The sequence below is a fragment of the Urtica dioica genome, chromosome 10 (genome assembly GCF_054948205.1).
Source record: "Urtica dioica subsp. dioica isolate 48M chromosome 10, U.dioica_male_clone48M_v1_H2, whole genome shotgun sequence".
Lineage (NCBI taxonomy): Eukaryota > Viridiplantae > Streptophyta > Magnoliopsida > Rosales > Urticaceae > Urtica > Urtica dioica.
In genome coordinates this window covers 10,706,812-10,732,815 of record NC_142765.1, presented here as the reverse complement: position 1 = coordinate 10,732,815, position 26,004 = coordinate 10,706,812, and the positions used below count along the sequence as shown (strand labels likewise).

The window sequence follows — 26,004 nt, the reverse complement described above, 5'->3', positions numbered from 1 at the left end:
ACCAAAGAGAGAATGAAAATCCTCACAGAAAAGTGTTTAACTCGAAATCAGATTGTCTGTCTTCCATTCAGCCTAAAGGCTTAATTTATAGAGTTTACAAAGGCAAATTCGCAGCTCCATGGGCCCCATAACCTAATAAGCCCATTTAGCCTTATTTAAGCACTAATAAACATAGAAACAAAGGACCAGCCCAATACAAACATATATGAGCTTTTTAAATAACATGTCTTGGCCCAAATAACATAAACTGAAAAATAGAAAAATAGGAATAGTCCGACTAATTCAATTCAGCCCAAATAACGTTCTTCATTGGTGTTTCTTGGCTTCCTTGAATCCTCTCCTTTGCGAGCTTGTCCCCTTCTTCATCTTGGAGCTTGATGATCAGATTGTTAAGCACCTCCTTGAATCTCCTCGCTCGAGCTCTCATCACGGGTCATTCCGGCACTTGGTATTTTGCTTGCGGCTCCTTTTGGGGCATGTCCTCATCATTCCCCTTGTCTTGAAAAGGATTTGCCCTCAAATCATGATCTGCATCGAAAGGAGATAAGTCAGTCACATTGAATGTAGCACTAACATTATACTCACCTGGAAGATCCAATTTGTAGGCATTATCGTTGATCCTGCGAATAACTTGGAATGGTCCATCGCCACGCGGCTGTAGTTTGGACTTGTGTTCCTCCGAAAAATGCTCCTTGCGCATATGTAACAAGACCCAATCACCAGGTTCGAAAATCACTCTCTTGCGGCCCTTGTTGGCTTGCTGCGCATACTGCTCTGTTCTTCGCTCAATGTTGAGTCGTGCCCTCTCGTAAAGCTGCTTAACAAGCTTTGCTTTCTGTTCACCATCTAAATTCACATGCTCAGACATAGGAATAGGAGATAAATCCAACGGCGTTAGTGGGTTAAAACCATAGACAATCTCAAAGGGTGAGAACTTAGTAGATGAATGAATAGCGCGGTTATAAGCAAACTCAACATGTGGTAAACAATCTTCCCAAGTTTTGATATTCTTCTTAATTATTGCCCTCAACAAAGTCGACAAGGTCCTATTAACTACTTCGGTCTGACCATCAGTTTTGGGGTGACAAGTAGTCGAAAACAACAACCTAGTACCCAAATTAGCCCATAAGGTCTTCCAAAAGTAACTTAAGAACTTGGTATCCCTATCCGAGACAATCGTCCTAGGCATGCCATGCAACCTAACAATCTCTCCAAAGAACAAATCAGCAACATTAGAAGCATCATCGGTTTTGTGACAAGGGATAAAATGTGCCATCTTTGAAAACCTATCAACCACTACAAAAACAGAATCACGACCTCGCTTAGTCCTAGGCAAGCCTAACACAAAATCCATAGATATATCTACCCAAGGTGAGCTAGGAATAGGCAAAGGTGTATACATACCGTGTGATTGAACTTTCGACTTAGCTTTCCTACATGTGACACAATTACCACAGATCCTCTCAACATCACGCTTCATGCGAGGCCAATAAAAGTGCTCTTGGATCACTCCTAGAGTTTTTGCTATCCCAAAATGTCCCATAAGGCCCCCACCATGAGCTTCCCTAACTAACAACTCCCGAAGAGAACAACTACGCACACAAAGTCTACCAATCCTGAACAAAAATCCATCATGCCTAAAGTAATCTCCCGACGCCATCTTCTCACACTTCGTAAATATCTCACTAAACTCTCGGTCTTCTGGATACAACTCTTTGATATGTTCAAAACCAAGCAGTTTAGCATCTAAAGTGGTAAGTAAAACATACCTTCGAGAAAGGGCATCGGCTACCACATTCTCCTTACCTTGTGTTGTCGCTGATTTTTGGACAACTATTTAGGAGCCCAAAGTGGTTAGACCCAAGGCCAGACCAAATGGTCTCACTTCGGCTCGAGCGTATCGGGCTTGGTATCCCAAGCCGTCCCTTAGCTGTTGGTGGTGTCAATCTCGTCCAGGCACCTGAAAAGCAAGCAGAAAGAGGTGTGAACTACAAAGGGGAAACAGAGGGGGTGCCTCTGTTTACCTCTCCGACGCTCAACATTAGTAGGATTGAAGTGGATATAGAGGGTTTAGAGGTGGTGAGAAGCCAAAGGTGAGCTAAACGAGCGAAGTATGAGTTCGGCAGCGTTTCGGGACTCAAAATTGGATTACCAGGACCAAGGGAGGTGCCTTGGTATTTATAGGCGACCAAGGGGCATTTTGGGCATCCCCTTGGCCGAAGGCCGGGTCTGGAGGAAGGCCGGCTCTGAGGAAGGCCGACTCTGAGGAAGGCCGGCTCTGGAGGAAGGCCGGCTCGGAGGAAGGCCGGCTCGGAGGAAGGCCGGCTCTGGAGGAAGGCCGGCTCTGAGGAAGGCCGGCTCTGCAGCAAGGCCGGCTCTGGAAAAAGGCCGGCTCTAAGGAAGGCCGGCTCTGGAGCAAGGCCGGCTCTGGAGGAAGGCCGGCTCTGAGGAAGGCCGGCTCTGAGGAAGGCCGGCTCTGGAGGAAGGCCGGCTCTGAGGAAGGCCGGCTCTGGAGCAAGGCCGGCTCTGGAGGAAGGCCGGCTCCGGAGGAAGGCCGACTCTGAGGAAGGCCGGCTCTGGAGCATTCACTCGGCCATTAGCCGAGTTAACTGCGTGGCTAGATGACCTTTGGGCCGGCTGACCTTTGGCCCGGCCGTGGGCCGGCTGAGCACTTTTGGGCCGGTCACGGGCCGGCTGATCCTTGGGCCGGCTGAGCATACGGCCGGCCATTGCCGGCTGAACCTTGGGCCGGTCATTGGTTTGGGCCGGCCAATGACTGAGGCAAGGTCTCGCCGTCAAAGGCCTCACGCCGGTCTCGCGGGTCGAAGCGATGCCATCTTCTTCGTCGGTCCGAGACGGGCCGACAACATTAGCCCCCCGAGTTTCTGGTCGAGCGTGGGTCGAGCGGAAACTCAGTACTTGGGCTAACGTGTGGACCCGGGACAAACGCTCTCGAGTTTGTGGTCGCATCGTAGACGGGCTTTCAATGCGTCGTGAAGGACGGCTTGTGTGCGTCGCGAGGGACGACTCTCGTGCGTCGCGAGGGACGGCTTTTGTTCCGGGTTGATCGTGCGTGGCTTATCTTCTCGACCTACCAATGAAGGCGTGATCGATTTGCACGGCTTTACTGTGCGTGGCTTATTTTCTCGACCTACCAGCGAAGGCGTGATTGATTAGCACGGCTTGGGCCTCGGGGGGCCTTGGTGTCACGTTTGTGTGACTCGGCTTTCCGCGAACGCTAGCTAGACCAAGTACGTCCGGCGGACGCAAGCCTTTGAAACCCATTTGAAACTCGCAGCCTTTCGACTCACGAGCTGGGTGGCGAGCGCGATGCCACATTTGCGTGGCGAGGTTTCCCGTGGACGCTGGCTAGACCAGATACGCCCGGCGGACGCAAGCCTTTGAAACCCATTTGAAACTCGCTGCCTTTCGGTTCACGAGCTGGGCGGCGAGCGTGATGCCACATTTGCGTGACGAGGTTTCCCGTGGACGCTGGCTAGACCAGATACGCCCGGCGGACGCAAGCCTTTGAAACCCATTTGAAACTCGCTGCCTTTCGGCTAACGAGCTGGGCGGCGAGCGCGATGCCACATTTGCGTGGCGAGGTTTCCCGTGGACGCTGGCTAGACCAGATACGCCCGGCGGACACAAGCCTTTGAAACCCATTTGAAACTCGCTGCCTTTCGGCTCACGAGCTGGGCGGCGAGCGCGATGCCACATTTGCGTGGCGAGGTTTTTCGTGGACGCTGGCTAGACCAGATTCGCCCGGCGGACGCAAGCCTTTGAAACCCATTTGAAACTCGCTGCCTTTCGGCTCACGAGCTGGGCGGCAAGCGCGGAGCCACATTCGTGTGGCCAGGTTTCCCATGGACGCTGGCTAGACCAGATACGTCCTGGCGGACGCAAGCCTTTGAAACCCATTTGTAACACGCTGCCTTTCGGCTCACGAGCTGGGCGGCGAGCGCGTAGCCACATTTGCGTGGCGAGGTTTCCCGTGGACGCTGGCTAGACCAGATACGTCCTGGCGGACGCAAGCCTTTGAAACCCATTTGTAACTCGCTGCCTTCCGGCTCACGAGCTGGGCGGCGAGCGCGGTGCCACATTTGCGTGGCGAGGTTTCCCGTGGACGCTGGCTAGACTAGATACGTCCTGGCGGACGCAAGCCTTTGAAACCCATTTGTAACTCGCTGCCTTTCGGCTCACGAGCTGGACGGCGAGCGCGGACTCGGGACTCAACTCGAGGACTCACGTAGAGCCTGCACGAGGAGTAGTTAGTTGACTTGTGGTCTCGGGATACAACTCGAGGGCTCATGTAGAGCCTGCACGAGGAGTGGTTAGTTGGCTTGTGGGCTCGATAATCAACTCAAGGGCTCATGTAGAGCCTGCACGAGGAGTTTCGTGAAGAGTCGGCGCGAGGAGTACCGATCGACTCGCGGACTCGGAGCTCGACTCGAGGAAAGAGCTCGTCTCGAGGAGATGTGTGAAGAGTCGGTACGAGGAGTATCAGTCGACTCGTGGACTCGAACTCGGCTCCAGGGCTTATGTAGAGCCTGCACGAGGAGTTTCGTGAAGAATCGGCACGAGGAGTATCGGTCGACTCGTGGATTCGAACTTGACTCGAGGAATGAACTCATCTCGAGGAGCCATGTGGAGTCGGCACGAGGTGTAGCTTGTCGACTCGTGGACTCGAACTCGACTCAAGGAATGAACTCATCTCGACGAGACATGTGGAGTTGGCACGAGGAGTAGCTTGTCGAATCGTGGACTCGAACTCGACTCGAGGAATGAACTCATCTTGAGGAGACATGTGGAGTTGGCACGAGGAGTAGCTTGTCGACTCGTGGACTCGAACTCGACTCGAGGACTCATGTAGAGCCTGCACGAGGAGTTTCGTGAAGAGACGGCACGAGGAGTATCGGTCAACTCGTGGACTCGAACTCGACTTGAGGACTCATGTAGAGCCTGCACGAGGAGTTTCGTGAAGAATCGGCACGAGGAGTATCGGTCGACTCGTGGATTCGAACTTGACTCGAGGAATGAACTCATCTCGAGGAGCCATGTGGAGTCGGCACGAGGAGTAGCTTGTCGACTCGTGGACTCGAACTTGACTCGAGGAATGAACTCATCTCGAGGAGACATGTGGAGTTGGCACGAGGAGTAGCTTGTCGACTCGTGGACTCGAACTCGACTCGAGGACTCATGTAGAGCCTGCACGAGGAGTTTCGTGAAGAGTCGGCACGAGGAGTATCGGTCAACTCGTGGACTCGAACTCGACTCGAGGACTCATGTAGAGCCTGCACGAGGAGTTTCGTGAAGAATCAGCACGAGGAGTATCGGTCGACTCGTGGATTCGAACTTGACTCGAGGAATGAACTCATCTCGAGGAGCCATGTGGAGTCGGCACGAGGAGTGGCTTATCGACTCGTGGACTCGAACTCGACTCGAGGAATGAACTCATCTCGAGGAGACATGTGGAGTTGGCACGAGGAGTAGCTTGTCGACTCGTGGACTCAAACTCGACTCGAGGAATGAACTCATCTCGAGGAGACATGTGGAGTTGGCACTAGGAGTAGCTTGTCGACTCGTGGACTCGAACTCGACTCGAGGACTCATGTAGAGCCTGCACGAGGAGTTTCGTGAAGAGTCGGCACGAGGAGTATCGGTCAACTCGTGGACTCCAACTCGACTCGAGGACTCATGTAGAGCCTGCACGAGGAGTTTCGTGAAGAGTTGGCACGAGGAGTATCGGTCGACTCGTGGATTCGAACTCGACTCGAGGAATTAACTCATCTCGAGGAGCCATGTGGAGTCGGCACGAGGAGTAGCTTGTCGACTCGTGGACTCGAACTCGACTCGAGGAATGAACTCATCTCGAGGAGTTACGTGAGGAGTCTCTCTTTGGGACCTCCGGCCTAACCATCGACCCCTTGAGACTTTACTATTATTATTATTTGCTTTCTGCTTCGAGAGAGTTAGCCCAACACGTTTGGGTGAACTGACGAACCGAATCCAAAGACGTTTGGATAAAGAGATGAAGTCGCTCCAGCTCGACTAGACGAAATGGCGAGCTCGACTAGACGAAGTGGCTGTTGTCAATTGTGCCCACAAGAAGAGTTGTAGTCTTTATCTGAGGTTAAGGTCTGGCTGGCTAAGCAATTCGATATGAAGGATCTAGGAGAAGCCGCGTACATTCTGGGGATCCAAATCTTTCGAGATAGGAAAAACCGGACCCTGTCGCTCTCTCAAGCATCTTATATTGATAAGGTGATGGATCGCTTCTCGATGCAAGACTCCAAGAAGGGACAAACACCCTTTAGGCAAGAGATTGAAGACATGAGGAAAATTCCTTACGCCTCTGCCGTAGGAAGCCTCATGTATGCTATGCTTTGCACTAGACCTGACATCTATTTCGACGTTGGCGTAGTTAGCTGTTTCCAATCCAACTCTGGACCCGAGCACTGGATTGATGTTAAGCATGTTCTTAAGTATCTTCGAAGAACTAGGAACTTGATGCTTACATACTCAGGTACTGACCTGACTATGATGGGATATACCGACTCCGATTTTCAAGCGGATAAGGATTCCAGGAAATCCACTTCGGGATCTGTGTTCATCCTTAATGGTGGAGCTGTTGTGTGGAGAAGTATTAAGCAATCTTGCATTGCTGACTCCACAATGGAAGCAGAATATGTGGCTGCTTGTGAAGCATCCAAAGAGGCTGTATGGCTTAGAAAATTCCTTAAGTATTTGGAAGTTGTTCCAAACGTCGACGAGCCCATGACCCTTTATTGTGATAATAGTGGGGCTGTCGCTAACTCAAAGGAGCCAAGAAGCCATAAGCGCTCTAAGCATATTGAGAGGAAATACCATTTGATTCGAGAGATCGCGCAACGCGGAGACGTGGAGGTGAAGTAGATCTCTGGCAGATCTATTCACCAAGGCCCTAGCGAACATGGTCTTCGACCAACTTCGAAAGGGATTAGGCATGAAGGACTACACACATCTTCTTTGAGTCAAGTGGGAGTTTGTTGTCAATGGTGCCCACAAGAAGAGTTGTAGTCTTTATTTTGTACATTTGATGTAATAAAGTCTCGTGAAGACTCTTGCTTGTAATTGCCTATGCATTTAATAATAAAGTTGAAACGTTCATTCATTCTTTCTTTGTTTGAAGCTTTATGATAAAACCTTAGTCTTTTAGTCCATAAACAAACTTAACAACTTACGAAGAGACAAATGTAGATTTGCATGAACAAACTCTTCGTAGTTTGCTAAAACGATATATTCGCAATCTTAGGGTCAAAGGACTATTGACCTCAGTACGATTGTTAGAAGAATCTATGATGTCTGGTTATGAGGCATTGAGAGTTGGAGACTCTATAGTTCTTCTAGGTATCTTTCGAAGGTACTTAATTGACCAGTGCACTTCTAGAGACAAGATAAGAACAAACCATTTAACCTCTTATGTCTCGAAGTCACTATGTATGAATTGCATCATGCTTACCTTAATCCTGAAATGAGACATGCCATTTCACAGCTTAGTATTCCCATTTGAGAAAGTCAGAGTTCGGACTCACTATGTGATTCCGAACAGGGCCTATTGGTGAAGTACTAAGTTGTGAGTATGTCATGAGTAACTTTGTGAAGTTCTCATAGATATGGAATTCATGTACAAGATTGCTGAAATGCAATGCATGTCACCTCATGCTTTGTTCCTTGGAGTGTGAATAAATGAACTGGCCAGTGTCCAAATTGAGTCCTGACTCTTTTGGATGAAACAATGTGACTTGTTAGCTCCTCGTCAATACATTGTTTCTAACTTATTCACAAGCGACAAAGGAGTTGAGGAAATAGCAGCTAGAAGGGTAAAATGGTAATTTAGTAAATCCCGACTAGCTGATGACATTCATGAAGGGTAAACATAGATAATATTCAGTGGATCCGCTCATTATAATTAGGTCGAATTCTTGAGTAGAAAATAAATTCATTTGACCCGAGAGATTTTCAGTGTCAGCTCTTTAGTGGAGTCAGTTGGCATTAAGCTAAACTTGGAAAAGGTTTGTGAACTTTTGAGTCCAAGTGTTTAACTCAAGCTTTGTTCATTTGGGTCCATGAGGTCACTGTCACGAATCACTTCGATAGGAATAGTTAAACTGGAAGCTAAGTCAAAACGAGAACGAAAATAGTCAAAAGGGTATTTTTGTCTTTTGAGACAAAGGATGAAATGAATGTCAATAAATTTTTTGACAAGTTCATTTGATGACTTAAAAAGTCACTCGGCCATGACTTGATCATTGGGCCTCGTGAATTAATTTCATTTGATAAGAGTTTTATTGAAAATTCTTAATGGGCCTTTTTCATGTTCTCATGAATAAAATGAAGAAGCTTCTAAAAGCTCCTTCTAGAGACATGTTGGGCGCCTACCCTATAGAGAAATAGGAGAGTTTATTTGGTGCATAAATGTATTTAGATACTTGCCAAAAGAAAAAGAGGAAACAAATTTGCATAAGGATGCATAAGGGAACTTCGGCCATGTTGAGAGAAAAGGCAAGCCATGAACAAAATAGGAAACAAATCAAGGCTTCTAGAAGCCTTGTTTGGCCGAGTTTCTCAAGTGGGAAATAAGGGTTATTTTGCTCATGAATATGTGATATTCTATAGAAGAGGAAACTACCTTATTGAAGGTGAGACCTCTCCTATAAATAGGACCCTCATTTCCTCACATTTCATTCATCCAAGTTTAAGAGATTTGAGAGACTCTCTCTCTAGAACTTGGCCTAACTCCTCTCTCTCTCTCTTTCTAGTTTATTTTCGATTTTTCTTGTTTTGGCACCTAGGTCCTCACTCGACCTAGTGTTTAGCTCTGCGACTTCAAGACTCGTTCTTAAGTCGTAGTGTTTAAAAGTGCCCACTCACTAATTCCTTTATTTCGAGTGATTTAGTGATAGAAACTTTCGTGGTTGCTCGAGGTGCCGAGGAAAGAAAGAGAGACGTGCTGCGAGGGGAGACGAGCGTTGCAAACTTTCCAAAAGCTTCTTCAAAGTTCAAGCTTCAAGAAAGGTTAGTAAACTTCTAGCTCATATTAGTTTTTAATTACATGTACTTGCTCTTTGTCTAGGTTAGTAAAAACTGTTTTTACTTGTAAAGAAATTTTTTAAAATTCCGCCGCTTCCCGAAGCGTTTAATCTTTTTCTTAAACCCTAGATCAATTCCACGTGAAGAGTCGGCACGATGAGTATCAGTCGACTCGCGGACTCGGACTAAACTCGAGGACTCATGTAGAGCCTGCACGAGGAGCCACGTGAAGAGTCGGCGCGAGGATTATCGGTCGACTTGCAGATTCGAAACACGACTCGAGGAATGAACTCATCTCGAGGAGTTACGTGAGAAGTCTTTCTTTGGGACCTTCGGCCTAACCATCGGTCCCTTGAGACTTTACTATTTTTTTCTTGAGTTGTTGTTGAGTTGTTTTTGATTGAGCATTGATCCCTGTTAGCCCCCCGAGTTTCTCGCATTTGTGAAACGAAGGCCAAGAAACTCTTGTGTTGGAGGTATACAAAAAGGTTGTCATGTGTAGAATAACTTTTTATTGCAATAAAGGGGGTCGTTACAGGTAGTCATGGCACTTGGCCTTCTTTGAAAAAAAGAAGAAATTACATTTTCGAAATAAAAGTGATCACGAAGCCGATCGGGTTCGGGCGTGAATTTAAAGGTCGAAGTCGCGACAATCATGGCTTGCTAGCAGATGCGACGAATTCCTTGAAGTCCCCACCTCGAATTAGGGAATCAATTCGCTTCTTAAGTTGGTTGCATTCGATCGTCACGTGCCCGTGATCTTTGTGGTATTCGCAGAACCTACTTCGATCTCGCTTCGCGGGGTCCTTTGTGAGTGGAGCGGGGCTTCCCAGCTCATCGCGGCGTAAGCTCAGGATCGGGTCGGGCGTTGTGTTGAGCGGGATGAAGGATCGCTTCGGGGTTGGAGAAGGAAGGTCATTAGGGACTCGACCTTTTCTGCGCCTCTTCCTTCGCGAGTCGGGAGCGACGGCCGATGCGGCGAGTGTGGAGGCGCGTTTCTTGTTAGGTGCGCAGTTAGCAGCGTCAGGTGGTTGACGCCCCAATACGATCTTGCTCGCGATCTCGCGCTGGGCGTTGAGCTTTTCCCTCAAGTCGCTCTCATGAGATTCCTTCCGGGAATTGAGGTGATCTCTCAAGTCTCCGGCGGCCGTCCCTATCACTTTAGGCGAGAGTGCGTCATTTGAGTGACGTTCTCGATAGACGACACGGCCATTGTTGTCGTCATCTCCCTGGGGGTTTTGGACGCAGATGGAGAGCTTGGAGGGGCCTAGAGGTTGAGCGCCCCCGTGTACCTTTCGACACTTGTCGTCTTGACGTGGTCGCCCGAGGGTGTCCCCTCGAGGGCGCGTGCGGGTGCTCATCAGAAAGTTGACGTTTCGACGCGGCCGCCCGAGGGTGTCCCCTTGGAAGCGTGCGCGTGTGTCCACTTTTGTGAATAGCGTGGTCGAGGTTGGTCTTGTGGTTGATGTTGTCGATGTTGTTGGAGTCGAGGAGGTCGGCGATGAGCGCGCCGGTGACGCCGGGGCGGTCTAGGAGTTCGGCGAGCCTTCGAGCCGTGTCCTCTCGGACTGCAGCCTCGGGGTCATTCGCCGGGTCTCGGGGCTGGCTCTCGTTATCACGAGGTTGCCCTCCAAGACGACGCACGGGGCTTCGGAGGCCGCACCTCGAGCCCATTGCTCGGGCGCCCACGGCGATGGCGGGGCCATGACTCATCTCTCGAGAGTCGTAGAAGTGAGAAGAAGACTGGTAGAGGGGATGTGTCGCCAAGGTCGAGAGATCCCCTCCTTCTAGCGCCAAAATGTTGTCGCTGATTTTTGGACAACTATTTAGGAGCCCAAAGTGGTTAGACCCAAGGTCAGACCAAGTGGTCTCACTTCGGCTCGAGCGTATCGGGATTAGTATCCCAAGCCGTCCCTTAGCTGTTGGTGGTGTCAATCTCGTCCAGGCACCTGAAAAGCAAGCAGAAAGAGGTGTGAACTACAAAGGGGAAACAGAGGGGGTGCCTCTCTTTACCTCTCCGACGCTCAACATTAGTAGGATTGAGGTGGATATAGAGTGTTTAGAGGTGGTGAGAAGCCAAAGGTGAGCGAAACGAGCGAAGTATGAGTTCGGCAGCGTTTCGGGACTCAAAATTGGATTACCAGGACCAAGGGAGGTGCCTTGGTATTTATAGGCGACCAAGGGGCATTTTGGGCATCCCCTTGGCCTAAGGCCGGGTCTGGAGGAAGGCCGGCTCTGAGGAAGGCCGGCTCTGAGGAAGGCCGGCTCTGGAGGAAGGCCGGCTCTGAGGAAGGCCGGCTCTGGAGGAAGGCCGGCTCTAAGGAAGGCCGGCTCTGGAGCAAGGCCGGCTCTGGAGGAAGGCCGGCTCTGAGGAAGGCCGGCTCTGGAGCAAGGCCGGCTCTGGAGGAAGGCCGGCTCTGAGGAAGGCCGGCTCTGAGGAAGGCCGTCTCTGGAGGAAGGCCGGCTCTGAGGAAGGCCGGCTCTGGAGCAAGGCCGGCTCTGGAGGAAGGCCGGCTCTGAGGAAGGCCGGCTCCGGAGGAAGGCCGGCTCTGAGGAAGGCCGGCTCTGGAGCATTCACTCGGCCATTGGCCGAGTTAACTGCGTGGCTAGATGACCTTTGGGTCGGCCGTGGGCCGGCTGAGCATATGGCCGGCCATTGGCCGGCTGACTTTTGGGCCGGTCACGGGCCGGCTGATCCTTGGGCCGGCTGAGCATACGGCCGGCCATTGGCCGGCTGAACCTTGGGCCGGCCATTGGTTTGGGCCGGCCAATGACTGAGGCAAGGTCTCGCCGTCAAAGGCCTCACGCCGGTCTCGCGGGTCAAAGCGATGCCTTCTTCTTCGTCGGTCCGAGACGGGCCGACAACACCTTGTTTGTACTTGATGACATATGGAAACGGCTCGATGAACTCCATCCATTGCGCATGCCGTTTGTTGAGCTTTTGTTGTCCGTTCAAGTACTTCAGTGACTCATGGTCGGTGTGGACCACGAACTCTCTTGGCAAAAGGTAGTGCTGCCAAGTCTCTAAAGCTCGAATCAATGCGTACATCTCCTTGTCGTAAGTGGGGTAATTAAGGGTGGCCCCACTCAATTTTTCGCTAAAATACGCAATCGTCCGTCGATCTTGCATGAGAACTGCTCCGATTCCCACGCCGGACGCATCACACTCAACCTCGAATGGTTTATCGAAGTTAGGTAATGCGAGACAAGGAGGCAGACTAATTTCCCTTTGATTTCGGTGAACGCCTCCTCTTGTGCTTGCCCCCATGCGAACGCCACATTTTTCTTCATCACCTCCGTGAGCGGGGCAGCGATCGTGCTAAAATCTCTGACAAAGTGCCTATAAAAGCTCGCTAAGCCATGAAAACTTCGTACTTGTGCTGCATTTGTCGGCGTCGGCCACTCCTGAATAGCTTTCACCTTTTCCTCATCTACCTGCACTCCTTTTGAACTTACAACAAAACCCAAGAAAACAACGTGATCGGTGCAAAAGGTGCACTTGTCAAGGTTAGCAAATAACTGTACACGTTTGAGTACAATAGAAACCTCACGCAAGTGTAAGACATGATCATCCAGGGTCTTGCTATAAATCAAAATATCATCAAAGTATACCACCACAAATTTACCAATGAACGAACGCAAAACATGATTCATAAGTCGCATAAATGTGCTAGGTGCATTAGTCAAACCAAAAGGCATCACTAACCATTCATACAACCCAAGTTTAGTTTTAAAAGCGGTTTTCCATTCATCCCCCTCTTTCATTCTAATTTGGTGGTACCCACTCTTTAAGTCAATCTTAGAGAAAACACACGCACCATGTAATTCGTCTAGCATATCATCCAATCTAGGAATGGGAAATCGATACCTGACCGTGATGTTGTTGATGGCTCGGCAATCCACGCACATCCTCTGGGACCCATCTTTCTTTGGAACCAATAGAACTGGTACGGCGCAAGGGCTCATGCTCTCTCTAATGTACCCCTTTGACAAAAGTTCCTCGACTTGCCATTGCAACTCCTTCGTTTCCTCAGGGTTGGTTCGGTAGGCCGGTCTGTTTGGAAGCGAGGCTCCGGGTACAAGGTCAATCTGGTACTCAATCCCCCGAATCGGTGGTAGTCTTGTTGGCATGTCTCGAACAACAACGTCCTTGAACTCCTGCAAAAGAGAAACAATGGCAGTAGGTAGAACCTCGCCATGTTGGTTAGTGAATAAGGCAGCCTCCTTGTACACAAGTAAAATCATCGGCTGTTTGGCAAAGAAGGCTTTCCTCACATCACTCTTTCCCGCAAAGAAGTTGTTTTGTTTTCTCTCACCGATTTTGTTTTTCATGACCCCATCCTTTCTTTCACTCCCCACTTCCCTCTCGGGTTTTCTCTCTGTTTTTACCTCATCCCTTGGTTCTTTTCCCTTCTCTAGGGCCCCAAACCTTTCCCTCTCTTGTTGCATCCTCAGTTGATCTTCATGAACTTGCTTTGGAGTAAGGGGTGCGAGGGTGATGGTACGGTTCTTGTGCCTGAGGGAGTACTTGTTGGTGTAGCCGTCATGAGTCACCCTCCGATCGAATAGCCACGGCCGCCCCAAAAGTATATGCCCCGCGTCCATTGGTGCAACGTCACAGAGCACTGAGTCCTCATAGCTGCCAATCCGAAAACTAATAAGGACTTGTTTGTAGACACGTACCTCTTCACCATCATTAAACCACTGAAGCTTGTAAGGACGAGGGTGGTTTGTCGTGGGAAGTCCAAGCTTCTTCACTATAGCAACGCTGGCTATGTTCGTACAACTCCCTCCATCGACGATAACACTGACACCTTCTCACCAATATGGCACCTGGTGTGAAAGATGTTTTCACGCTGCTCCTCATCATCTCGTACAACCTGCGCGTTCATAGTTCGTCGAGAGACCAACACGAGCTCTGCTGGTGCCTCAATTTCCTCGTCTGACTCTTCTCCGGTACACTCTTGATCTTCCTCTTCATCGTCAGTAACCATCTCTCCGATCGGAAGAATCGTCATGCTCCTCTTATTCGGGCATTGATTTGCGAAGTGACCTACTCCCTGGCACTTGAAGCACTTGATATCACGATTTCGCTGAAATGACGTCTCCGGTTTCTTTTGAGCACTGGGACCAGGATTAGATGTGGTTGGGGCCGTGGAACTGCTTGGCTTGGCTATGTCCCCTCGTGGTTTGAAACTGCTCTTCTCGTCTCGGTTGAAGGTCTTCTTCCATGCAGGTTGTTCTGAGAATCGGTTTCCCCGCATGCTACCCCTCGTCTTGAGCTGCTTCTCAATCTTGACGGCCAAGTGAACCAAATCCTCCATCTCGACATAATGCTGCAACTCCACCTTGTCCGCTATGTCAGGGTTCAGCCCGTTGATAAATCTGGCCATGGTAGACTCGCGATCTTCCTCTATGTTTGCTCGGATCATGGCAACCTCCATTTCCCGGTAGTACTCCTCAACACTGCGAGTGCCTTGCCGTAGATGCTGAAGCTTCTGATAGAGCTCTCGGTAATAGTGGCGAGGCACGAATCTCTTCCTCATGATGGCCTTCATCTCATCCCAAGTCTCTATCGGCTCCTCTCCATCCCGTTGCCTACTCGTCACCAGCTGATCCCACCAAAAATAGCATAATCAGTGAATTCAGCGGCAACAAGTATTACCTTCTTGCGTTCGGTGTAGTTGTAGCAATTGAACACAAACTGGGCTTTAGTCTCCCATTCAAAGTAGGCGTCCGGGTCACTTTTCCCTTGGAATGTTGGAATCTTCTGCTTGATGCCACCAATTCCTCCGTCTTCTCTGTCCCTTCCTCCTTGTCTTCTTTCGAACATTCTCTCGTTTCGTCCTCCTCTCCTATAATCCTCCTCTTCAAAATCATTCTCCATCTCATCTTCTGTCTCCTCCCTAGGCTGTCTTCGTCTTCCTCTGTTAGGAGCTTGTTAGCCTTTCTCCACTCTCTCAACACGTTCTCGTAGTGGCTCCAACTCTTCCCTCATCATCCTCCGCATCTCTCCTATCATGGCTTGCATCATCAGCCTCCGGTCTGGAATTCCTTCATTTTCGTCGCCATTGTTGGACATGGTTGCTGCAAGATATTGTTAGTAAAAAGAGAAACCTCACAAAAATCACTCCCTCACATGTTTACACTCAAAGTATCACTCTGCACTCGTGTTTGATAATGGCGATAGTTATTCTCTCTGCCTTTTACCACTCACTCAAACTCTCTATAGGCTCGTACCGAACTACTCAGAGACCAGGAAGGTGATGAAAAGAAATTCGAAAACGATACACCAAAACGACACCCAAATGACACGAACAGGAAAACGACACCACGGGGAGTTATGACCAGGGTCTTAAATAAGTCCCAAAAACAATTCTCCCAAGGTGCGACAATCAGCCCACAATTGACAAATGGCGACACAAAAAAAAATATCGATAGGATGTAGGGTACCTAAAAACGCTCCAAAACACACAAGGAATCTACCAGGAAAATAAAATTTCTTGAGGTAAAAAAATACTCTTTTTTTTCGGATCCTCTTTCTTTCTTTTCTTTTCTTTTTTTATATCCGGGAGGTAATGCTAATTCGGAATTAAATGTGAAATGTCGAAATTGATTGTGAACACACACAAACAGGAAACGAATGAAAGGGAAATTAAATGGGAAATGATTCTGGAAATAAAGGAAACTAAAAGAAATCCCGAATTAAATGAAATTGAATGTCGAAATTGATTGTGAACACACAAAACAGGAAATGCAAGAGAAAGGATTCGGGAAATAAAAGCAAATAAATGGAAACCGATTTCAGGAAACTAGGAATCAATGAGATTTTCCGAAATTAAGTGATAAAATCCGGAAACTGATTAAAAATGGACTTCCTAAAACAGATTGCGATAATTAGAATTGATCTCCACTGAATAAGAATTGAACTCCACGGATTCTCTTTCTTTTTTTTTCTTTTTTTTCTTTTTTTTTTTTTTGTTCGGATCTTTTCTGTTTTTTTTTTTTTTTTTTTTTGACGCTCAAAAACACAGACCTAGCACGAGAAGAACACAGACCTAATACGAAGATAACAAACTAAAAACAAAATAATATGCGGAATGAATAATTCTCATTAACAAATAAAGGGGTACTTATACACATACAATCAGGAAAACCTAATCAGACTCTAACTAAACCCTAAATAATAAAGCCCATCTAACAATCAGCCTATTGGGCTATTTAATGATAATACACGTTAATAAGCAAGAGAGGAACGAAATTACACAATTAAACAATGTACATTACGTGATTTAACACTCCCCCTCAAGTTGGTGCAAAGATATCTATCATGCCCAACTTGCTTATAAAGTCTTCAAACTTCAGCTTGTAGAGCCCTTTGGTGAGAACATCTGCTAGTTGTTCTGATGTTGGGACGAATGGCATGCAGATTTCTCCCCTTTCTAGCTTCTCTTTGATGAAGTGACGATCTATCTCCACATGCTCGGTCCTATCGTGTTGAACCGGATTGTTGGCAATGCTGATGGCAGACTTATTATCACAGAATAGCTTCATAGGAGTTGTGAACTTGATTTGTAGCTCATTCAAGATGCCTCTGATCCAGAGGATTTCACAAATACCTTGGGCCATAGCTCGGAACTCAGCCTCTGCACTACTCCGAGACACAACAGCCTGTTTCTTACTCTTCCATGTTACAAGATTACCCCACACAAAGGTAAAAGTAAAACAGAGATAAAGAGATGTGCGGAAAAAATATTTTCTCATTAACATAAGACGTGTATTTATACACATTACAAGGAAAGGGAAATAAACAAATAAGGAAACCTAATCCTACTATACAAGGAAATAAATAATCAGTTGTTGACAACTAAGGACAGCTAAGAAAAACGTGTACAGCTAAGGGAATTAATCCCACACACTAATCAGCTCTAACTAACAAGGAGAAAAATAAAGCCCATCTAACAATCAACCTAATGGGCCTTTTAACAATGTTACACGTTAATTAGACTATTCTGGAGAGTATACACGGAATTAACATAATACTTTAACACTCCCCCTCACGTTGGTGCAAAGATGTCTATCATGCCCAACTTGCTTAAAAAGTCTTCAAACTTTGTCTTGTAAAGCCCTTTGGTGAGAACATCTGCTAGCTGCTCTGATGTTGGAACGAATGGCATGCAAATTTCCCCCCTTTCTAGCTTCTCTTTCATAAAGTGACGATCTATCTCCACGTGCTTTGTCCGGTCATGTTGAACCGGATTGTTGGCGATGCTGATGGCAGACTTGTTATCACAAAACAGCTTCATGGGAGCTGTGAACTTAACCCGGAGCTCATTTAAGATGCCTCGGATCCAAATGATCTCACAAATACCTTGCGCGATAGCTCGGAACTCTAACTAAACCCTAAATAATAAAGCCCATCTAACAATCAGCCTATTGGGCTATTTAATGATAATACACGTTAATAAGCAAGAGAGGAACGAAATTACACAATTAAACAATGTACATTACGTGATTTAACACTCCCCCTCAAGTTGGTGCAAAGATATCTATCATGCCCAACTTGCTTATAAAGTTTTAAACTTCAGCTTGTAGAGCCCTTTGGTGAGAACATCTGCTAGTTGTTCTGATGTTGGGACGAATGGCATGCAGATTTCTCCCCTTTCTAGCTTCTCTTTGATGAAGTGACGATCTATCTCCACATGCTTGGTCCTATCGTGTTGAACCGGATTGTTGGCAATGCTGATGGCAGACTTATTATCACAGAATAGCTTCATAGGAGTTGTGAACTTGATTTGTAGCTCATTCAAGATGCCTCTGATCCAGAGGATTTCACAAATACCTTGGGCCATAGCTCGGAACTCAGCCTCTGCACTACTCCGAGACACAACAGCCTGTTTCTTACTCCTCCATGTTACAAGATTACCCCACACAAAGGTACAATATGCTGAGGTTGATCGCCGGTCATCTAAGCACCCTGCATAATCAGCATCCGTGAATACTTCAATCTGCCTCCCCTCACTCTTTTTGAAGAGAACTCCTTTTCCCGGGCTTCCTTTAAGGTAGTGAAGAATGCGATACACTGCCTCTAGATGATCATTGGAGGGGCTGTGCATATGCTGACTTACAAGACTCACTGAGTAGGCAATGCCAGGCCGAGTGTGAGCTAGGTAAATGAGCTTTCCAACCAACCTTTGGTACCTTGCTTTATCTGCCGGATCCTCACCATCTGACTTTGAAAGTTTATGGTTTGGATCAATTGGAGTAGAGGCAGGTTTGCAGTCGAGTAGACCTGTCTCCTTGAGTAGATCAAGCACGTACTTTCTTTGTGAGATTGCAATCCCCTTTGATGATCTGGCAACTTCCATACCTAGGAAGTATTTAAGGCTTCCTAGATCTTTCACCTCAAATTGCTGAGCTAGGAACCTTGTCAACTTGCTGAGTTCAGCCTCATCATCACCTGTCATCACAATGTCATCCACATAAACAATCAATATGGCGAGTTTAGCATTTAGAGAGTGTTTATAGAACATGGTATGATCACTGTGGGCTTGTGTGTATTGCTGATCCTTCATTGCCTTTGTAAATTTTCCAAACCAAGCTCGTGGAGATTGCTTGAGCCCATATAACGCCTTCTTTAGGAAACACACTTTCCCATTTGTATTCTGGTCAAATCCCGGAGGGGGCTGCATAAAGACCTCTTCTTCTAGTTCTCCGTTGAGGAAGGCATTCTTGACGTCAAATTGTCGTAGAGGCCAATCAAGATTCACGGCAAGAGAGAGCAGAACTCTGACTGTGTTGAGCTTGGCAACCGGAGCAAAGGTCTCCTCATAATCAAGCCCATAGGTTTGAGTGAACCCACGAGCAACCAGCCTTGCTTTGTACCTGTCAATTACTCCCTCAGCACTATACTTGATAGTAAAGATCCACTTGCAATCAACCATTCGTTTTCCCTTAGGTAACTCAGTCATCTCCCAAGTCTCATTCTTCTTAAGAGCTCTCATTTCCTCTAAAACAGCTTCCTTCCACTTAGGACTACTTAGAGATTCATGTATAGAACTAGGAACCTCAACAGTCATAAGATTAGTGGTAAAGGCTCTAAAGGTAGGAGAAAGGTTTTGATATGAGACATAATTAGATAAAGGGTACATGGGAAACTTTTCGGCTTTTCTAGTGGTGCAATTTCTGGTTCCTTTTCTAAGTGCAATAGGCTCATCTATGCTTTCTGACTCATCTAGGCTTTCTGACTCATCACTCCTTTCAATGGCTATGGGTGAATTATGGATGATAGGAGATGTGTTACCTTGGCCTGAGCTCGGTTCTGATGATGACAATGCTGGAGTTTCTACTTCATTCTCTGATTGCACTCTTGAGTTAACACGGAAATCAGTACTTGGTTCCTCAATTGAATCAGTTCTATTTTCATTAGATGATGAAATAACATTGGGCACACGTGTAGGTAAAGGTACAGAATTAGGCAAGGTGTGATTTAATTCCCAAAAACACTCTTCATTACCATTTATCTCCCCCTGAAGAGAGTTTTCTCAAAGAATGGTTTGTTTTCAAAAAATGTGACGTCCATACTTACAAAGAATTTACCCGAGCTGGGATCATAACATTTAAAACCTTTTTGAGTTGGTGAAAAACCAAGAAAGATGCATTTTATTGCTCTAGGGTCCAATTTTCCTCGTTCATGATTATGAATGTGAACAAAGGCAGTACACCCAAATATTTTTGGAGAAAGATGTGTGAAACATTTATTTTCAGGAAAATACGTTTTTAGTGTTTTAATGGGAGTATTATAGCTAAGAACTTTGCTAGGCATTCTATTAATTTGATATGCAGCAGTTAGTAAAGCATCTCCCCAAAAACTTTTTGGAACATTCATTGAAAACATTAGAGCTCGAGTAACTTCAAGTAGGTGTCTATTTTTTCTTTCGGCAATTCCATTTTGTTGAGGTGTATAAACACAAGAACTTTTATGGATTATGCATTTTTCAATTAAAAACTCACCAAGGATTTTATTAAAGTACTCTCTACCATTATCAGTTCTTAAAATCTGTATCCGGCTATTAAATTGAGTTTCAACCATTTTGTAAAACGTTTTAAACATGTTTTCAGCCTCAGATTTATCCTTTAAAAGGTATATCCATGTGTTTCTAGTATGATCATCAATGAAAGTAATGAACCAACGTGTACCAGTTATATTTTTTACACGTGATGGTCCCCAAATATCACTATGAAATAAGGCAAAAGGTTTTGATGGATTATATTTCAAAGTAGGAAAACTAGACCTTTTGTGTTTTGCTAATTGACAAACTTCACATTGCAAAAGATCAATATTCTTATTTTGAAACATAGAAGGAAACAAATGCTTTAAATAACTAAAACTTGGATGACCTAAACGAAAGTGCCATAACATTATTTCATCAGATACTGAAAATAAACTAGAACAATGAGGTTTCTGAATTTGTTTACTCAAGGTGTTCTCGGATGTGAAGTAGTAGAGCCCTCCATATTCTTTAGCACTGCCAATCATCGTCCCCGAGCTTAGATCCTGAAAATCACAACAAGAAGGCACAAACGTGAGTTTACATTGTGAATCAATTGACAATTTATGGACAGAGATCAGGTTATAGGCAAGTTTAGGAACATGAAGGACATTTAATAGGGTCATTGATGGGGGATAAAATAATTGAACCTTTCTCGGCAATTGCAGCAAAAGAACCATCTGCAATTTTTACTTTTTCATGACCAGAACAAGGATAATATGTGTGAAAAAGATAAGATGAGCCAGTCATGTGGTTTGTAGCACCTGAATCTAAAACCCATGGATTGGAATTTTCTAGGGTGGTTTTTAGGGCTGCTACATGAATACCTTTGTGTGCTAGGTTTGATGAGGGCTGATGAGATGACCATAGCTTTTAAATTGCTTTAAGTTGTCTTTAGAGAAGGAAATCTAATCTTGAGTTGATGATGAAGCTCTAGGGCTGCCTGGTTGAGACTTTGGCGGCTGAGACCACTCCATGAAATTACTTCCATTCAGCTTATGAGAAGTAATGAAATTAATGGAATGGGAAAGAGAAGAATTTTCGCCTGGGTTGATAGAATTAATTCCACCAGACTTAGAGGAATTTCCAGTAAAGCTGGAATGATTAGAATCGGCCATGAGAGTTTGGTCACGAATTCTAGAGGTGTTTAGGGAAGGGTTTGCGATTTTGTGGCTCTGATACCATAAAAGCAAAATAATATGCGGAATGAATAATTCTCATTAACAAATAAAGGGGTATTTATACACATAAAATCAGGAAAACCTAATCAGACTCTAACTAAACCCTAAATAATAAAGCCCATCTAACAATCAGCCTATTGGGCTATTTAATGATAATACACGTTAATAAGCAAGAGAGGAATGAAATTACACAATTAAACAATGTACATTACGTGATTTAACACAAACACAGACTCAACACAACAAATACGTACGTACGGGATGAACACAACACAAACGGAGAAAAGAAAACAAGGAAAACGAAACAAAGGACAAGCAGACCTAAAAGTAGAGACTAGCTCTGATACCACTTGATACGAACCTCGGCCGACTAAGCTCTGAGACTCGATACCCCAATAGCACAGCGACGGATCGTCTACAATTTAGGAACGAAGGTGGATCGAATGACGCCACGGACGGATGCGAATGGCCGTCTGATGAGTCGGTCTCAAACTCCTACACGCACCGCTTTGTAAGAGACTCGAATAGTTCTAAACGAACCAAAGAGAGAATGAAAATCCTCACAGAAAAGTGTTTAACTCGAAATCATATTGTCTGTCTTCCATTCAGCTCCATGGGCCCCATAACCTAATAAGCCCATTTAGCCTTATTTAAGCACTAATAAACATAAAAACAAAGGACCAGCCCAATACAAACATATATGGGCTTTTTAAATAACATGTCCTGGCCCAAATAACATAAACTGAAAAATAGAAAAATATTAATAGTCCGACTAATTCAATTCAGCCCAAATAACGTTCTTCATTGGTGTTTCTTGGCTTCCTTGAATCCACTCCTTTGCGAGCTTGTCCCCTTCTTCATCTTGGAGCTTGATGATCAGATTGTTAAGCTCCTCCTTGAATCTCCTCGCTCTAGCTCTCGTCACAGGTCCTTCCGGCACTTGGTATTTTGCTTGCGGCTCCTTTTGGGGCATGTCCTCATCAGTCGAAGGCCAAGTGAAGGAGAGAATGAAATTCAAGGTCCCCCTCAAGTGGAGATGAGGGGGTATTTATAGATTTGGAGGAGGCCTTAGGTCGGCCCCCTTGAGGCCCGTCGGACGGCCGAGCGCGGGGCGTGACGCCCGAACGGGTATGGGGCGTGATGCCCGGACAGGCGCGGTGATTGATTGGCGTCACGGCATGGATGCTTGGCCGAGGTGGCGAGGCGCTCGCACGAGGCAGCAGGAGCGCTCGGCCGAGCCAGCAGGAGCGCCCGGCCGAGGCAGTAGGGCGCTCGGCCGAGGCAGCAGGGGCGCTCGGCCGAGGCAGCAGGGGCGCCCGGCCAGGGGGCCGAGGGCGGGGGTGCGCTCGGGCCGGATGGCCAGGGGCGTAGGTGCACGCGCGGGCCGGACGACTGGGGGCGCAGGTGCGCGCACGAGCCAGGCGGCCAGGAGCGTAGGCGCGCACGGGTGCGCGCGGGCCGGAGGGCCGGGGCGCGAAGAGCGCGCGAGGGCCGGAGGGCCCGGGCGCGAAGAGTGCGCGCGGGCCGGAGGGCCAGGGCGTGGGAGCGCGTGCGGGCCCAATGGGCCGGGGCGCTAATGCGCGCGCGGGCCCGGTGGGCCGGGGCACTGGTGCGCGCGCGGGCCCGGTGGGCCGGGGCACTGGTGCGCGCGCGGGCCCGGTGGGCCGGTGGCGTTGGTGCGCGTGCGGGCCCGGTGGACCAGGGGCGCTGGTGCGTGCGTGGGCCCGGTGGGCCGGGGTGCTGGTACGCACGCGGTCCCGGTGGGCCGAGGGCGTTGGTGCGCGCATGGGCCCGGTGGGCCGGGGCCCGTCGGGCGGTCCAGCCGACAAAGTCCCGCCGGCGTGGAATGTTTTTGTTCTTCCGGTTTGTCGAAAACGACCGGTAACAGTTACGAAACTAAAGTCTGCAGTGACAACGTAGTCACGATACTAAAGTCTGCAGTGACAACATTGTCACGAAACTAAATTATTTCCTGATACCATAGTCACGCAACTAAAGTCTGCAGTGACAACATAGTCACGAAACTAAATTATGAAGTGACATGTAGTCACGAAACTAAATTCTGCAGTGACAACATAGTCACGAATCTAAATTATGCAATGACATTTTTATTATTATTATTACATTTATAACTCTTTGTCAATTTTGCTTATATAATATGGATTCAAACCATTATTATTATTATTATTATTATTATTATTATTATTATTATTATTATTACATTTATAACTCTTCTCCACTATTTGCAGTTATGAAAGACATTCATACCTTCGTTAAGCATAGCTGTAGATGGGTGAAACATGAACGATACGACGCTGGTCATGTGTGTGCAGTGGGAATCTTACGTATATGTAAGAAGGAGAAAGATTCTTACGTATTTTTGTGATTCGATTTAAGACCAAATTTAATCCATTTAGCCATTGCTGCAAGATCTCCCTCGAAAATCTCGTCTTTAGGGTAGGAGAATGGATAGACTGACGGCGTCCGAAGTGGTCGTGTGAACCTCGTAAACACAGCCGGCGCGGGTGTCAGTGTGAAGACCGCTGGTGCCCTCCTATGGAGAGTAGGCTTTTCATCTGATGATGAAATCAATATGAGCTTGTTGTGATTTTTACGCGCGCAAGTGCACGTGTCGCTCAAGTAATATAGTGAATTAAGTACGAGTGTCGATCCCATGAGGAAAAAGCTTAATTAGCAAACAAATCAACCAGCACGAATTGAACTAAAGAGGAGATGGAAAGATGTCACAAATTATTGACAAGTTCTAACGAAAATAAATAACAAAACACTCAAATAACAGTTGTAAGCAGAAAGAGAGGCTAAGGACCAAGGCTTCACGGGTTTATTCAACGATTTGGATACATGAATTTCACGCACAATCTATAATCAACTCACTACTCTTTGCTAATCATACTCACAGAATAATATTGCTAAATCTCTCTCTAGCATCTAACAACCTATGTCAAAATTAGAAAAATCTTCTCTCGATCTCAATCCCTAACAACAACATGCATTAATATCAAGAGTATTCAAACGATTCTAAGGCAACCTAACTATCTCTAGCCTAGGCATGCATCATAGTAATTCAAACCAAAACACTAACAACCTAATCTTTCTCAAGCATCAAGTTGAAGTACAAAATCATGAACAATGTAGCTAATCTCGATCAAGCATTAAAACAGATTTCAGTTAAGCAAAGCAGTAGAGAATGAGAATTGAACTTCAATATATTAAATCATATCCATAACCAAATCCTAAACCCGCTATGTCATAGTCCTTAATGGAATTAGTTCATAGCGTAGCAAGAAAACAAAAAGAGAATAAGAAAATAAGAATAAGAAACCATAATTAAAAACTCAATTGTAAATTAAAATACGAGAGTTCAAGAGTAAAGGAGAAGAATAAAACTGTAATTGGCGAGAATTGATGAAGAACAGCTCTCCTTTTTTTTTCTCTATCTCTCCCAAACACAAAGTGAAAACAATAAAAAAAAAGTGCTAAGATCCCTAAACAAGAGATTGAGAGGTGTATTTATAGGCCTAGGTCGAAATCCTTGGGTTTCTCTTAATTTTCGGAGCGGGCTGGATAATTAAAAGTGATCCAACGGTTCAGATCCATTCCAAATCCACGTTTCCTCTTTTTTGTCTCAGCGGACCTCGCGGCGCGTGGTACGAGGGTCGCGCCGCGAGGTTGACATCTCGGCAGACCTCACATTTCGCACCTTATGCTCGGAGATCGATTTCGGCGATTTTCGGAACCTCGCTGCGCGAGGTCCTTAGGTCGCGCCGCGCACTTTTTCTTCCCGCGCGCACCGTTTTTGTAACAGCCATAACTCCTAGCTCCGATGTCCGATTCTTGCAAATAAATATGCGTTGGAAATCTAAGAGATAGATCTATCCAATTATGGAATTGGATCATCCAAAATGTTTACTTCAAACTCTCAGAATTGTTCACAAGAGGACGCTGTATTTCTTCTTTGCTCTAACTTGGCGAAAAGTCTTCGAATCTTCTCAAAATTGCTCTGTTACTTAACGTGATGCTCTACTAACCTCCTTTATACATCATTAGCCTCTAAAACCTATAAGTTTCTCAAAAACACACAGAAAAACATCACAAATACTCGAGAACAAGCTCGGATTTAGTCAGGAAAATAGGAATTTTCCGCGTGATTAACGCACCTATCAGAGCTTCCCAGGAATCTTCAGCAACGAGGAATAGACCTCATCAACTGCCTCTGGACGTGGCATAGGCATTTCAGACTCTTGGGTCTCTTCGGCTCGGGTCTGGTCCTCGCCGCCATCAGCCTGCGTCTGGTTCCCGTCTACTTCTTTTGGCTCTTCATCTTCATTACCTCTCCCACCGTCTTCGTCGTCTTCACCGTCATCTTTTTTCTTTTGAAGATCATCATCTTTACATTTGCCTCCATCAGATGGCTAATCTTCATCATTTTTCTCGGTTTCTTCGTCATTGTTCAAATCCAATTCATTTGATTTTTCCACAACTACTTAGTCTTCATTACCCTTCGCGTCTTCCTTGTCCTTCTCCTCTTCCTTGTTCTCTTTTTCTTCTTCTTCTTCTCCTTGTTTCTCTTCGACATCGACGTCCTTCGTGGGAACTTCTGTCCCATTGTTCCCGTGCCCTTCTTCTTTGTTCATATCTTCCGTATTCTCTTCTTCCTTCTCCTTCACCTCCTCTTCATA

The 26,004-nt window shown here is 46.5% G+C and overlaps 1 protein-coding gene across 1 annotated transcript; it reads right to left on the bottom strand.

The window, feature by feature from the left end:
• Positions 1–516: 516 nt before the first annotated feature.
• LOC149383404 (uncharacterized) lies at positions 517–14,905 on the bottom strand. Its single transcript, XM_089627780.1, has 10 exons — positions 14,738–14,905; positions 14,035–14,684; positions 13,462–13,711; positions 12,700–13,320; positions 12,448–12,537; positions 11,941–12,031; positions 1,453–1,806; positions 1,232–1,286; positions 586–691; positions 517–528 (listed from the first exon to the last, which is right to left on the bottom strand). Exons 1-10 carry the CDS (start codon positions 14,903–14,905, stop codon positions 517–519), a joined length of 2,397 nt encoding a protein of 798 aa, XP_089483906.1.
• Between the last annotated feature and the right edge of the window lie 11,099 nt (positions 14,906–26,004).

Bases quoted from the DNA above. Each gene is read 5' to 3' on its own strand.
- LOC149383404 (XM_089627780.1), bottom strand. From the start codon at position 14,905: ATGTTCGAAAGAAGACAAGGAGGAAGGGACAGAGAAGACGGAGGAATT. The intron at 1,807-11,940 runs GTGTTGTCGGCC...CGACAACACAAG, and splicing joins TGTCATCAAGTACAAACAAG to GTAAGGAGAATGTGGTAGCC. The intron at 1,287-1,452 runs GTAATTGTGTCA...AGTGGTTGATAG, and splicing joins TGATGTTGAGAGGATCTGTG to GTTTTCAAAGATGGCACATT.